A 16,739-nucleotide genomic window follows, 5' to 3' on the forward strand; every position below is an offset into this window, starting at 1 on the left:
ATGTTCGCTTGTGTTAGCTCTCAGAGTCATGTGATAGCGAACACTTACGGTGATTGGCTGTGAGACGAGTTACCAACTCTGTAAGTTTTAAATCAATAAAATATACTATTATGAGGAGCATGAAGATATATATGATAAGTATTAACGTGTAAAGGAAATACAGTTAGTAACTGTTTGCTGATATTGAAATTCATAAGAATTCTCCTTGCAGTTTGAATTAAATGAAAACAGAGTCTTGCTCTCTCGAGACATCTGGGACTACGCACTCTGGATGGACCACGGTTCACACTTGTTCACGCTACTCATTTCAAAGCTTGTGACTCCGACTTTGATTTTCAGTTACGTGAGAATCTCGTAGATTACGCATTATCTAAGCACATTAATTGTAAAATATAAATATGATAGGATATTTGCACTGTTGCTTGATAATGACATAAGGTTATAGCAATATTGCGGAAGATTTGGGTATATTCTTTAATGGTGGTGCTCTGAAAACTTTGGGCGAACGAACACACAACATCATGGCCTCTTTGACAGTGCAATAATTTGAGGAATCCACAACAAAAATGTCTCTGCCAATGTAACTACTGAATGACAAGCAGTCACTAGTGGTGTAACGGCTTATCTGGCATATTGTGTATTAATGGATACTGGGTATATTACCTGTAATACCTTATAAAGTAGGAAAATGTGACAGGGGAAGTGATACCTGGGATCTTAAGGGCTCTATTCACCTCTATTATTTGGTCTCAACACCGCCATAGGCGCTCACGTATTATAAAACAATTTAGTTAATCTTTTAAAAGGTCCGTTTCACGTATAAACACGAAACTCACATTATGTAGAAGGCTTGGTGACCTTGCCGTAAACATAAAAAAATAATTGAGCCGCAAGCGTCTAGTTTGGCCGTCATAGCACTTGAGAGTTCCGGGAAATAGGAAGTTTTCTAAGTCCAGCGAGCTCTGCACCAGTCAAGAGTAAATACTGAAAGGATTTTCAATTGTTTATAACAGATTTGTGGGTATAAACAGGGATTTGTGGGTAGCGGCATATAAGGATTTCATGGTATCTATAGGGCTATTCCCTCCAATCACGCGCTGCCACTTGAGAGGCATAACGTTATCATTTTTTAGGTTCCTTGTTAGCACTAGGTTAACACCCTAATGGGGGTTCACTGGGAGCTGCCTCCCCCCCTCCGTATAGATTAGCTTAGGTTAGGTTATAATAGCCTAATGCCCTAGTGTGGGGGGTCCAGGAGACTCAGCCCCACAGGTTACATTAGGTTAGGTTAGGTTAAATTAGGTTAATGCCCTAGCGGAGGGTCGAGCGGGGCTAAGTTACATTAGGTTAGTTTAATGCCCTAGCAGGCGGGGTCCAGTTAGGTTACATTAGAAATTAAGTTATGTTAGGTTAGATTAGGTTATGCTTGGTTAGGTTAGGTTGGAAAAACTTGAAATATTTTGGAAAATTTCCGTAGTTTTTTTTTTAATGCTCATATTGCGTTTATTTTCCCACCAAAACCCCGATTCCCCACAGGCCCCAAGCTTGTTTGGGGGATGGAGGAAGGAGGACAGACTTGTTATAAAGAATTACCAACAGTTTTTTACACTTAACAGATTTACCTGTGACGTCTGTGACAAGATGTTTTTGAACAAGGTAGACGCAGATCTGTGCTACAAAAATCATTTGGACATGTGCATCCAGCCTCTGCCGCGTGTACCAGGGCCGTCAGAAAATATTCCTGCAGAAATTAAATGTGTAGTGTTTTATTTGAGCCTTGCCTTCAATTATCCCATTCCCATAATAATATCTTTATATTACGGTGGAATGAGGCTGTACGCAGGGACTCAGCTGTACGTCTCAGCTTGGCGTGATCCTGCGACTAAAGAGTACAATAGTTTTTCCGGCGAGCGACGAGGGAGATTCGTCTGGCAGTTACTATCGTTTTCAGTAACAGCGTTCGCGTGTAAAAGCGAACGCTTCTGGACCGTTCGCCTTTTGCAAAGTGCTACTGAAAACGCCTAATGTTATTCGAGGGATCAGTAGCACTTTGCAAAAGGCGAACGGTCCAGAAGCGTTCGCTTTACACGCGAACGCTGCTACTGAAAACGATAGTAACACTGCCAGACGAATTTCCCTCGTCGCTCGCCGGAAAAACTATTGTACTCTTTAGTCGCAGGATCACGCCAAGCTGAGACGTAGCTGAGACGTACAGCCTCATTCCACCGTAATATAAAGATATTATTATGGGAATGGGATAATTGAAGGCAAAGCTCAAATAAAACACTACACATTTAATTTTTGCAGGGAATATTTTCTGACGGTCCTGGTACACGCGGCAGGGGCTGGATGCACATGTCCAAATGATTTTTGTAGCACAGATCCGCGTCTACCTTGTTCAAAAACATCTTGTCACAGACGTCACAGGTAAATCTGTTAAGTGTAAAAAAAAACTGTTGGTAATTCTTTATAACAAGTCTGTCCCTCCTTCCTCCATCCCCCCAAACAAGCTTGGGGCCTGTGGGGAATCGGGGTTTTGGTGAGGAAAATAAGCGCAATATGAGCATTAAAAAAAAAAACTACGGAAATTTTCCATAATATTTCAAGTTTTTCCAACCTAACCTAACCAAGCATAACCTAATCTAACCTAACATAACCTAATTTCTAATGTAACCTAACTGGACCCCGCCTGCTAGGGCATTAAACTAACCTAATGTAACTTAGCCCCCCCCCTGGACCCCTCCGCTAGGGCATTAACCTAATTTAACATAACCTAACCTAATGTAACCTAATTGTGGGGTCTGCGTCTCCCCTGGACCCCCCACACTAGGGCATTAACCTATCATAACCTAACCTAAGCTAACCTATACGGAGGGGGGGAGGCAGCTCCCAGTGAACCCCCGTTAGGGTGTTAACCTAGTGCTAACAAGGAACCTAAAAAATGATAACGTTATGCCTCTCGAAGTGGCAGCGCGTGATTGGAGGGAATAGCCCTATAGATACCATGAAATCCTTATATGCCGATACCCACAAATCTGTTATAAACAATTGAAAATCATTTCAGTGTTTACTCTTGATTGGTGCAGAGCTCGCTGGACTTAGAAAACTTCCTACTTCCCGGAACTCTCAAGTGCTATGACGGCCAAACTAGACGCTTGCGGCTCAAATATTTTTTTGTTTACGGCAAGGTCACCAAGCCTTCTACATATGTGAGTTTCGTGTTTGTACGTGAAACGGACCTTTAAAAAGATTAACTAAATTATTTTATAAAACGTGAGCGCCTATGGCGGTGTTGAGACCAAATAACAGTGGTGAATAGAGCCCTTAAGATCAAAGGTATGTATCACTTTCCCTCATTTTCCTACTTTATAAGGTATTACAGGTAATATACCCAGTATCCATTAATACACAATATGCCAGATAAGCCGTTACACCACTAGTGACTGCTTGTCATTCAGTAGTTACATTGGCAGAAACATTTTGCTGTGGATTCCTCAAATTATTGCACTGTCAAAGAGGCCATGATGTTGTGTGTTCGTTCGCCCAAAGTTTTCAGAGCACCACCATTAAAGAATATACCCAAATCTTCCGCAATATTGCTATAACCTTATGTCATTATCAAGCAACAGTGCAAATATCCTATCATATTTATATTTTACAATTAATGTGCTTAGATAATGCGTAACCTACGAGATTCTCACGTAACTGAAAATCAAAGTCGGAGTCACAAGCTTTGAAATGATTAGCGTGAACAAGACGTGTGAACCGTGGTCCATCCAGAGTGCGTAGTCCCAGATGTCTCGAGAGTGCAAGACTCTGTTTTCATTTAATTCAAACTGCAAGGAGAATTTTTATGAATTTCAATATCAGTAAACAGTTACTAAATGTATTTCCTTTACATGATAATATTAATCATATCTTCATGCTCCTCATAATAGTATTTTTTTATTGATTTATAACGTACAAAGTTGGCAACTCGTCTCACAGCCAATCAGCGTAAGTGTTCATTATCACGTGACTCTAAGAGCTAACACAAGCGAACGTATCTTGAAAAGCGTTAGCCTTAGCCTTTGGGGCGAACGCTTTTAGGACCGTTCGCCTTTTGCAAAGTGCTACTGAAAACGCCTAAGTCGAACTTTTGCGTTCGACTATTGAAAAGTTCTATTATTTAGACGTTCGAGTATTGCGTTTGCACTTTATTATAGTTATGGCATTGGTCAGACTACATCTAGATGATGCCGTAAAGTCTGGGCCCTACATTATAGGAAAGATGTGGGTCTCTTAGAATTAGTTGCAAAGAAGAATGACTAAAAGGATACACAGGGTGAGAGATATTCCCTTCAAAATGAATTTGAAGCAGTTGAATATGCATTCTTTAGAGAGACATAGTTTAAGAGGAGACCTGATTGAGTCTTTCAGTGGTGTATTGGTTATAGCAAAGAGAACATAAGCAAAATTCTTAGAGTCAATAGCTAGGATAGAACTAGAAATAATGGGTTTAAGCTTGAGAAATTTAAGTTTAAGAAAGAATTGGAAGGGAACTTGTTCTTTAATGTAATGGCTAATAAATGGAAAGGACTCATTAATCAGGTTATTTATGCTAATTAAGTCAATAGGGAGTTTTAAAAGAAGATTAGACAAATATATGCATGGATATGGTACATGGAAATAAGTAAGTATGCATATACTTGTATATGCAGGGACTACCATGTGTAGACCTGATGTCCTCTTGCAGCTTCTCTCATTTTCTTATGTTCTTATATACTCTCTTCTAGCTGTGGATGCACACCAAGCAACCAATCGGGGGCAGTGATCAGCATGTTGGGACAGTTTGCAGTACTACCTGCCATTGGTTTCTGCCTCAGTCTATTATTCAAGTTGCAGCTGTATGAGGCACTGGGAGTCCTTATTATTTCCTGTTGCCCTGGTGGATCCTTTTCTAATTTCTTTACCTTTTGGGTTGATGGCGATCTGGCACTCAGGTGAGTTGCGATAATTCGACCATTTGCTGTCCCCAATTAGTCTTTTTCTATTGCTCCTCCCTGCAGCAATCCATTTCATGAGTAAGGCAGTATATCATATGTGAGTCACTGGGCACTTCAATAATTCCATGGGTGCAGCTATTCTTGTTACTGTTACAGCATTATGATGACAGTGTGCTCGTCTGTGCTCGCCTTTGGAGGGATGCCCTTCAACCTTTGGCTGTATGGCAGTTACTGGCAGGGAGACAACTCATTTGTAATTCCCTTCACAAACATCATGACATCGCTCGCCATCATCACTACACCAGTTACTGGCAGAGAGACAACTCGTTTGTAATTCCCTTCACAAACATCATGACATCTCTCGCCATCATTACTACACTAGTCATTGTGGGCATGACAGTGAGGTACTTCTGCAAGCGGGCAGCAGAAATCATCACTCGAGTAAGTACCGCCTGTTGCAGGTCAGAATGTGGTAGTTTTCAGAGGCAAATATACACTCAGGCTGATCCTACAGCACATAGGTGCAAACTATGAAGTCTGTCACATATTTAGTCCTGGTCAGAGGTCACCACTAAGGCTCATGACTGTCTTCAATGGAATACACTAGAACCTCAGTTTTCGAACTTAATTAACTTTTGAAGGCCATTTATAAGCCAAAATAAAAAACTGAAGCCTTTTTCCCATAAGAATCATGCAATGTAAAATAGATAAATCTGTTCCTGGATTCAAGGGGTGCATTTGAGAGAGCGACTAGCGACTCCCTGTAGCACCTATGTATCCTCATCATACACTTTTGTAAGCTATTCAACTGGAATTATCAGTAATGCTATAGTCACATCTAAATAACAACAAGACTATATAAGCTGATCTTGATGATGTTTATTGTGCATCCCTAGGTGTGCTGTGATCAACTATGGTGACATTAATAGCCAAGTTGGCACTCCAAACAAAATTCTCACAAAATCTTGTGATTACTGAGACTTGCTATACATACTGTTCCACCCACACAAAGAAAAACAAAATAAAAACTTTATTACAAATGTGGAATGCTTTATAAATCATTTCTAAGATGTTTTGCTGGTATGGCAAGTCTGAAGTCAAGATATTTCACAAGATGTTTATTTATTTTTTTATTATTCTTTATTATGTTGTTTTATTTATTTTATTATTATTATTATTTTTTTATGTCCTGGCCTGCAGCACCTGTAGGTAACTTGAAGAGTATTGGAAGTGCTATTAAGCTTCCATCTCGTTAGTGGCACAGGGAATTTTATTTATATTGGTACCCATATTAGGGCCCATATATCACCACCCAAGTGCATATTTGGTGCAACCACCTAGAACCTAGGTATCATGGTGACATGTAGGTAATTTTAAACCACTCAAGAAATGGTAAAGTATCAAGGTGATACAAGGTGGAATTCAAATCTACGCATGGAAGTCTGCCCGATCCCATGCTCATCACCTTATCCACTATATCACTGCCATATTGGCTATTGACATCATCACAGCTTATCACAGTACAGAAGCACCTCATCTATTCCAGGACAGCTAGTGATGCATGATAAACATCATTATGAAGGTCAGCATATGTTGTCATGCTGTCAGTTAGATGCTGTTACTCTAGCAATAATGATCCTTTGTTTATTCCAGCTAAGAGGCGCACAAAAGCATTTATTAGACGAGAGGATAGATACTGCAGGGAGCATGGGGTGTGTGCTGAGTCAAGCAGTATTTTGGCAAGAAATCAGCCAGTTGATTTGGCTGTAGACACTCCTGTGGATTGTTCACTGAGTTATGGTATGACAATTGGGGTAATTTTGAGCTCAAGATTTTGTTTGGCAACCAGTTTGTTCAGAAAGAGAGACACCTGGCAACTAAGGTTCCATTGTACAAGGATATCTGTTTTAGTATGTGGGATTGAAGGATTGGAGCAACCTGCCATGATCCCAGTGGCATTGCCTGGTCTGGACATCTGGGGCTTTAGCCCTGGATGTTTTTTCTTTAGCCCTGAATCATTCAATTTAAGAAGAAATATAACAGAACTGTACATTAAAAAGCCACTAAAGAGTAAAGAAGTTGTAGTTTCCCATTTTCATGAATGCAACACAGGATGATGCTTCTATCAATATCATATAATTTAATTTAATTTGGACAGATTTTTACGTCACCACAAGGCTAAAGAAAGCACAGAAATAGAGCTTTTTTTTCTTAGGAAGGATCCCCTAGACTTCCCTCTAAGGGTCTGGGCTCAGCCCCCAATGTTTTCATTCCCAAGAAATGCCCCTGCATGATCCTATATGTAAGCTTTGGCTCTCTCCAATCCACAATCAGTGTCCTATCTTTGACAGGTATCGGGTTTGATTGGATGGGTTGGTGTGATCGCTGGCTTCATCATCTGGCTCATCTTATACTGGAAAATCTTTATGATGGCTCCCCCACTGCTCTATGTAACTGCCATGCTTCTTCCATCCACTGGCTTCATATTTGCTTTCCTCTTGGCCAAGTTAACCTGTCAGGTATGAAATCCACACCAGTGACACTTGCCTTGTATATATAGACTACTACTTCAGCATTCACCTCTATATATTTCAGTGCTCAGTATATATTGCATATCATCTAGTAAATTCAGAAGAGAGATAATAGAATGTTGACTTTTACTGGATATCTTTTGTCTCTTTTCTGTAATGCATATGCTTGCTCTCTGTGTCTCAACTTTTCCATTTCAGATATCTTACAATCCTGGTGTGGATCCTCGTCTTTTTCTTTCATTGGGTCATTATTTTATGACGTATAACATGCTTGTTTCAGAACAACAAGATTGCACGCACTATTGACATAGAGACCAGCAGCCAAAATATGTCTGTTGCAATTAGCATCATCCTTCTCAGCTTTACAAACATAGAGGTAAATAAACTAGCATTAACAGTAACATTTTAGACACAGCTTAGCCTTTGTTGTGAATATTGTCTTCGCTAAATGTGATACCTCTTTCTGTCTTCATGCAAAGAGTCAAGTTTCTCAATGTACCATGCTGTATGCAATCTTCTTGATGGCTGAAGCCATCATGGTTATTTCTGCCTACCAGATATACAAGAGGTTCTGCAAGAAACAAAAAATACCTACCAGTACATTCAAACCAACTGGAACCTATCTCTGCTGAGCAAGAGACCTTCGTCATCTAATGTATTATTTTCTCCATTAACATGAGGAAGCACTCCCTTTTAAATGAATTAATGAAGATAAGATTTCACTTCCTCTCAGTCCTGTATATGTATGTATGTATGTATTATCCAAGAACAGCAAAAATTCTGAATGAAAGCACCATGAAATGTTTTTTGGGTCCTCTTGTGCATTCTATTTGTACTCTAGTCCTAACAAATCTGATGTTGCGATGTGGGTTTGTAATTCACCATCTCCATAAATTAGATATATATTTATTTATGTCACCCAATTTATATCAAGAGGCTCTAACTGTTATATGATTATGTATCATATTAAGTTTCTTTAGTCACCGTACCTTTCCTTAATTTTCTTTTACAGTCGTCACAGCTATTTGATTCCAATGTTATTTGTCATTTTTCCCTATATAATTTTTGGTACATATGTACAGTGAAGCCTCGGACTTGGAACACATCAGACTTTGAACAATTTGAACATGGAGAAAAAATGTTAATAATTTTTACCCTTGGAGATGGAAAAAATTTTGGACTTGGAACAACCCAAAGGCAGCCAAATTCACCAAATCCAGATGATGCTAGCACTGTTGGCAGGAGGTAAATATCAGTTCCCACTTTGTTTTTATTCTGTTTTGTTGCCTTGTTCCTATTCCCAGCTGGGATCAGGACATTTGACCAGGTTTTCATTTGACCAGAGTCACTTAACCAGGTAGGATGGTTAAGTAACATTTCATATAAGTACACTGGTCTCGTAACTAACAAAAATATTTCTTAACTATTGTAGTGACTAGGTGTAACGGACGTTAAACAAAGAATCCACATAAGGCTAACTGACTATGCTAATGGTAGTGCTGCCACCTCCCAGTATATTCTTGATACCTAGTTAAGTGACACTTGCCATGAAGCTTTCCACCAAAAGATAAATAATATTGATGTTACATAGTTCAGTTCTTATTTATATAAGTAAAAATTTGGGCTCTTGGAATGGATTAGAATTATTTACTGTTTCCTATGGGGAAAACCATTTCAGACTTAGAACAATTCGGACATGGAACAGCCCAGCTTCTGGAACAAATTATGTACAGTAAGTTCAATGTCTAAGGGTCCACTGTATGTATATTTGTTACATAAATTTTCTAGGTAATGTATTTGTTTTCTGGTATTGTAAGCAACTTTACTAAAATGCATTGTTTGATTATGAAAGAGAATGCTTTATGGAAGTGAAAGGTGGGCTGTAGAGGTCTGTGCCAACATAGAAAGTATTAAGTATTAACCCCTTCAATACTGGGACACATTTTCACCTTTAGATTTGTGTATGATTAGACCATTTTATTGACATTAGGAAGGGCCCATGGAGGTCAGAATATTAATGACCACAGTCTTCACTGTTTTAGTCCCCCACATAAGTTTCTGAAGTTGTATAAAATCACCAAATAGTAAGCAGAATGAATATGGAAATGCATCATGATACTCAAGGGGTTAAGCTTCAGGTGAGGTTCCAGCCTGTTAGCCAGGAATGTGCTTCCTTTATTGGACTTGGTGTACAAGGCTGCCCATCTCACCTGGTTTCTGTATGACTGAAAGTGTTTGTAACTTTTATTGTACATATTTATTTCTTATTTCTATCACCTTCATATGAGTTATACTTTAAAGTATGTGATCAACAATTCTTTCTATTTTGACTTTGTATTAATTACCGGTTGTTAAGCTGGTTGATGATTTCATTATGACTGTTTACTTATTAGACCATTCTTTCAAGGGATGGTGTGTTTATATAAATGGTCTGTCATAGGGTTATGTAAAGGAGGCAACGGCTGGTGTCAACTTAGTTAGGATTAAAATTATATCAACTATCAAATTATGGATGAGATACTGGAGTTATACATCTCTTGCAGGACTAGTTCTAGTATTCTTCAGTAAAGCTGGCATCAGAAATGTTGTGAGTGTTATTTGTGGTCATTTGTATTTGTTTACCTGTGTGGTCTACTGTTATCTGTGATGTTGTGAACTGCACAGTTGTATTATTGTCTTGGATTATGCAGACAGTTTTGAGCATACAGGTTGGAACAAATTCAATAAAGCAATTACTACATAGTCTTTTGCTCTTCTGTTCTGTGGATTGATTGCCTTGGACACTACACTAACACCTTTCAGGGATTTTCATCACTAATTACATCATGTCCTCTATTGATCATGGTGTATATTCCATGGAATACTTTCATATAAAAATTCTGAATAAATTGTGTAGATGTCAAAGGATGGCTCAGTCATAATTTTTTTTTTAATACAGGAGCCACTTGCCAAGGGCAACCAAAATTTTTGAGAGAAAAAGTAATTCAAGTTAGAAAAATCAAATAAGAGGATAACAGTCTTGACTCTAGAAATCTCCCTCTTGAGAAGAGTTCAGTTCAAAAGATGGAGGAAATACAGTAGTAGGCAGTTTCAGCTTACCAGAAAAAGGGACATTAGAAAATACTGCTTTACTGCTTCATTTGAGAGATGGAGAAAATAAAGCTGAGAGAAAGAAGAAAGTCTTGTGCAGCGAGACTGCAGAAAAGGAGGCATGTAGTTAGATAAGGAGAGTAGTTAGCATGAAAACAGTAGATGACAAGAGAGCAACTTTGCAGCAGAGATGAGGACTGTCACTTAGAGGAACTGATCAGACAGTATTTTTCATTTCTTGTCTAAAGTGTGATGTGAATAGAATCTTCCCATATATGTTAAACATATTTCACCCATGGGCAAAGTTAGCAGCTGAGAGATGAGAAAAATAGTGATGACTCAGAATTCCTAGTTGTTTTATCTCCAGTTGAGATGTAGTTTCCAGTTTAGGTTAAATTAAGACAGACCAAAGATGTTCAGTTAAGCAATAGAGTGTCATTGAAAAAGAGGAAAGTTATCTGGAAGGATATGCTGAGTTGATTGACAACTGATTTTTTGAGATATTAAATAAAACCAATATTGCTGTCCCAATCAAAAATTCTTAAGAGATCATTAATACATTTTGTGGCTTTCCTATATGAGATGTTTAATTCCTGAAGTGTTAAACATCTATGAGAAGATGTGGAAAATTAGAGTGGTGTCATTAGCATACAAATGGAGAGGTTTGGTTTAGAAAACCACTTACAAATAATATGAAGAGTATTTGACAGGACAGAACACTGAAACACCACTGGTAACAGGCTTAGAACAAGTGACTATCTATTACAGCAGAAAGAAAATTTGAGATGCAATTAGATATAATCTGCAGGAAGATGGTTTGGAAATCAAAAGCTGTGTACTAACTTCATTAAAAGCTTTTGATATGTCTAAGGTAACAAAATTTCACCAAAATCCCTAAAAAAAAGGGTGACTAAGACACAGTAAGGAAAGCCAGATCACCAGTAGTGTGACCTCAACAGAGCCCATACTGGTAATCAAACATAAGGTTGCAAAGTAATAGATATTTAAGAATCTTTTTATTGAGACCTTAAGACTTTAGAGGGAAAAAATCAATGCAATAGGACAGTAATTTGTGGGATTAGAACTTATTACTGTTTTATAAAAACAAAAATGTAGGCAAACTTCCAGCACAAAGGAGAGGTAGAGATTACTAGACAATTGGAAGAGTTTGATTAGGTAAGGTACAAGCACAAAGGCTCAGCATCAGAAAACAATAGATAGGAGGGCTTCTATCAGGGTCATAAGCCTTTCAGGGATTAAGACCAGCAAGGGTATAGAAAACATCACTGTAAAAAATGTTATGGTTGCACAAAGTAATTTGAGAGGTAAAGAAAAGAAACAAACCCCAAGTCAGTTTTAGCAAGTCTGAGCAGACTTTAGCTTTCAAGACAAGATGGCAATGGTGCCATCAAATTGAAATAAGGATGAAAAAGTAGTTATGAGATACATATTCTTGGCTAGGTGCCATAAGTCACCTCCACTGTTGTGTTAATAGGACTGTAAAGTTAGAAAAATGTTAAGAATGTTTGGTGAACCTCTAGACATTCTAGGATACAAATAGGGTGATTGTTGCATTAATTGCTCTAGATCATGAAAGATAGAAAAGTTAAAGGTTTTCACCAGATTGGTCAATGGAGAAGAGATTCAAAACTGGTGAATATTGAAGTCCCCAAGAATGGGAATTTCTTCAATAGGGGAGTTAGGATCTATTTAACTTTGTAACTTTAATAATTAAGCAAAAAAAATTTAATAGTTGGAGTTTGTAGCCAGACATTAGAAAACTTGCAAGATTTAAGAACAAGGCCATAAAAGCAAGTGGAGTCTTTACACTGATACACATCTAGCTTTGGATTGAAAGTGAAGATAAAGTAGGTATCACATATACTGCCTAGTTGCATTCATGTAACTACATTCTTGTACGAGCTCAAATAGTTAGATTGATATAGCCGAACCACTTGTTGGTGCAGTAAGGCAGATGAGGTCAGGAAGTAGGAAGGGTGACAGGATAGGGCAGTCAGAGTCCAGCAGTGACACAGGCAGGATTACTCTGTGCAAGATTGTGAATATGGACTGTACAAGGACTTGTACCTTGATAATACATACTGGAAACCACTCTGCATGTTATCAACCCTAGGATTGGCTCTGAAACTTTGGTCAAGCTGACCTATACGAGTAGTTACCAGGTTACTTAACTAACAGATAGGTACTACTTATACAAGTAAAGACGAATTTGACAGTAAGAGGTAACAGGAAAAAGGGCTATTCTCAGTTGTCTAAGACATGTGTTATAGTGAGGAAAAGGTGTTTAGAAGTGAGGTGGTGCTCCATATTGAAAATTAGATCTAAAGCCACCAACACTGCATAGGTTTAATAAAGAAAAAGTTGAATGGAGGTGTCAATACCAGAACAGTCTGACCTGTGTGAGATTTGTAATCCCCTCTCAAAGCATGGATTGCAAGGCTGTTGCAGGAGTTGCCATGAAATTTTGAGTTAAGGGTGTATGCATTAAGTGCATGTAGAGTTGTTTCTTGATGGCAGACTGTGACTACCCAGAGTTGTGAGACAGGGAAATGTTCAATGATTACCAGTCATTGGAATATTCAGAGCACTTGATCCAATACAACTCAATGGAAAGGATTATTGTTTTGTACTGCCTCTTCCTATTATAGAAAAATTCAGTTCTCATATACAAATAGGTATAGGCACACGAGTATTTTTCATATAAATTCTAATGAATTCTCTCCACTAAATCAACTAATTATCACTAATGATCAAATGTAATGACATGCCTTGGCAAACCTGTAGCAGTATTTATATTTAAATAGTAAAATAATAGGCTTAAAGATTGTCTTGACATTTTGGGATCTTTTGACTGTTCCCATTAGGAATCATCATGGTAAATTACCCATCTCAACTATGTCTCCTTTTACACCCATCATCCACATACTTCTTCTATGTATCCATGAACCTTCCTGATTTTTAGCTCTTCCACTGGCATGGTGGTTCCTTCTCATGCAGTTTCGTGATCTCTTCACAACAAAGCATTTATCTTTATCAAGCCCTATCAGAGTACACACCTCCAACTTTATTCATAGACACACAAAAATTCTAGTATTTTATTGAATAAGACAGAATCAAGAAGGCCAATACAAAACAAGGCATATCCACATTAGTAAAATCAAGTATAAAAATAATCCTCACTACATTTCTATTGCCAAGTTAGGTAACAGATAGAACTAAAAAGGACCTGCATTTGTATTCCCACTATGTAATACTTTAGGCTAGACTAATGAAAATGAGTAACATATTCTGATGGCATTCATATTTTTAAGCATGGCAGAAAAAAAAAAAAAAAAAAAAAAAAATTTACAGGAATGAAAGTTATTTAGTTATGATAGATGGTGCATAAAGTGAGAGCAGGAGTTCTTTCCCTACTCTGGGGGTCAATGGGGTAAGAGAGTGGTGTGGATTATGAATGTGAAGTTCATGTGCCTTGTCTCAGCAATCCTGCATTTTTTAAGGAGACAGCATTAGTATCTATATGTTTATTAGATGGTTAAAGCTAGAAAGGTTATTGTATATAGAGAATGGCAAGAAGTGTTTGTCTTGTGTATTCTTTAACACTTTAGTAGCTTAATTACTAAAATAGTTAATCCTTTATATGTACATGGCATCTCACTCCTTACTATATTAACAGGATGACCTTAATTCTAATTCTTGTTTGTCATAATATATCAACAATTATGTGTTATATAAAATACTTCTGTGACATGGATCAGTATCAAGTTATGATTATATTGTATATATATATGTATATATATATATATATATAGATTTATAGATATATTTTATAAAACTACAATAAAAAGGCTGTGTAAAGCTAAGCGTATTAACTGTGAGTTCAGATTAACCAAGTCATTGTAGTTACTCGTGCAAGTAATTATATATATATATATATATATATATATATATATATATATATATATATATATATATATATATATATATATAATGTACAAATATTATAGAAGTAAAATATGTACTATGTTTATTTAGACTTGGTAGTCCTGGGGCTGCATTGCATCAGGGTCCCAGGCTCTTATGTTAGCCAGTGCCTTGTTAAGCTTGTTGCACCACACCATTCGCTCCTCCTTGCTGTCTGCAGACAACAGCATCCTGAAATGATCAAGTATGGAAATGTAATGTGCAAGCCACTATTTAGATGATACTTAAATAAAAAATGAAGCAATGGGTGAATGTTAATGAAAACATACAATGAAACTTTTTTTTTTTTATCTTTAAAAGTTAAAATTTTTCTAAAAATATAAATGCAAATTAAGACCAATTCAAGGAGGGTGATTCCTTGTTCACTGCTTATTATCAATGTAACTAAGACATTAATATTTATAATTTAAACTATGGTTACAGTTGTCCCAGTGCTTCCTAATTAATTAATTTTCTGATGTAATTTCTGAGTTAACACACTTGACTTTGTCATTAGTATTGTCTTGAATGTTACACAATTTTGCCTACTCAAAAAAAAAAAAAAAAAAAAAAAAAAAAAAAAAAAAGAGGAATGGTATTTAACACATTCAATACAATCTCTAGATTATATAAAATGTTACAATGTTAATTTATTCTCTTATGCCATACATAAGTAAACTGTATGCCCGTAAAACTTTCTGCAAGCAGTCACCAGTCACCAGTTTCACATACTATGTATACCAAGACCACCAATATTATATTAAGAGCATTAATTTTGTAAGATACTTGTTTGCTTTCTTCAATGAAGTAGATTTGCAATCAGGCACACTATGTGCATGTAAATACACACATAGTAGATAAGGCTAGACATATAGGTAGTGCTATACAAATCACATTGTAAGCCTGCAATACTACTTGGCTTTTTTTTTTTTTTTTTTTTTGGTGCATATATTTACCTAGTTGTATATTACAGGGTTCAAGTGGAGTTCATAGTGATCGGTCTCTATATCTACTTTTATCCAACTTTTCTTTAAATATATGCACATTATCTTCTGTTACAATTTCTTCACTCAAGCTGTTCCAGATATCCACCATTCATGTGGAAAATTAAACTTTCCTCAAACATTAACTTATTATGATCTTGGAGTGTCCTCTTGTCTGCCTATCTCCATCTATCAATGCTACCAGATCTTTTCCATAAAGTTATGCATCATTATTAAATTTCCTCTTTCCTGTCTATCTTTCAAAGTTGGTAGTTCCATTTCCTTCAGTTTTTCTTCATTGGTAAGGGCCTTCATCTCTGGCACCATCCTTGTAGCTACCCATTGAATTCTTCCTAACTTCTTGATATCCTTTTGCATGTATAGACCACATCACTGCTGCATATTCAAGTCTGTCTTAAAGTGGTTATGATATTTTTTTCATTGCACTCTTATCCATGTAATTAAATGCCATCCTGATATTTGTTAGTCGAGATGTATCAATGCATTGGTATCAGAATCGTATCGGCCCATTTTTTGGGTATCGGTATCGGCTTATTTTATGCTGATACTTCCGATACCTAAAAAGAATTTAGTACTTAATGATATATTCGATATAAGATGCTGATGATACCAAATTAATATAATACAGCGTATTAAGTTTCCGTGGTGATTACCGTATGTCATAGAATACTGATTTCTGTGGTAATAAGCCACAACCTCTAAATTGGACGTGTATGAAACGCGTATAGGCTGAACTCCGGCATCCTGTCACACAGTCGGTCACCACTGTCTCTCAGTCAGACGCTGCTCCTCCACCCACACAAAGTTCACACGGGTGAAAAGCTTATGTTTTTTAACTATAATCTAAGAATGTCAGACTTTAGATATTGAGAATCCAACAAAATGATTTGGTATATATATATATATATATATATATATATATATATATATATATATATATATATATATATATATATATATATATATATATATATATATATATATATATATATATATATATATATATATATATATATATATAGTTAGGCATTTTGCATTATTGTAAATAACAGCATATTCTTATTTGATTTATAATTAACAGTGCTAGTGGTAGCCTTTTCCAAGATATCATACTGGAATAGGTGGAAGCTCGAATTATATATGTA

General features: G+C 36.8%; 2 protein-coding genes across 9 annotated transcripts in view; one reads left to right on the plus strand and one right to left on the minus strand.

Moving 5' to 3' along the window:
- On the plus strand, positions 1-13,945 carry LOC123508483 (solute carrier family 10 member 6-like). The gene is given in 9 exon segments (XM_045262244.1): positions 1-30; positions 212-343; positions 4,776-4,802; positions 4,804-4,982; positions 5,142-5,238; positions 5,301-5,426; positions 7,337-7,504; positions 7,797-7,892; positions 8,074-13,945. Coding segments are annotated over 9 exon segments (930 nt in total). The 3' UTR covers positions 8,149-13,945.
- Positions 13,709-16,739, minus strand: part of LOC123508078 (anillin-like) — a 27,455-nt gene continuing 24,424 nt past the window's right edge. For all 8 annotated transcript variants that reach the window (XM_045261508.1, XM_045261507.1, XM_045261506.1 and 5 more), the window contains one exon: positions 13,709-14,782. In XM_045261508.1, the coding sequence (XP_045117443.1) occupies positions 14,659-14,782 (124 nt within the window). In that variant the 3' untranslated portion in view covers positions 13,709-14,658. The remainder of the gene's footprint in view (positions 14,783-16,739) is intronic.

Source organism: Portunus trituberculatus, chromosome 24, assembly GCF_017591435.1.
Source record: "Portunus trituberculatus isolate SZX2019 chromosome 24, ASM1759143v1, whole genome shotgun sequence".
Lineage (NCBI taxonomy): Eukaryota > Metazoa > Arthropoda > Malacostraca > Decapoda > Portunidae > Portunus > Portunus trituberculatus.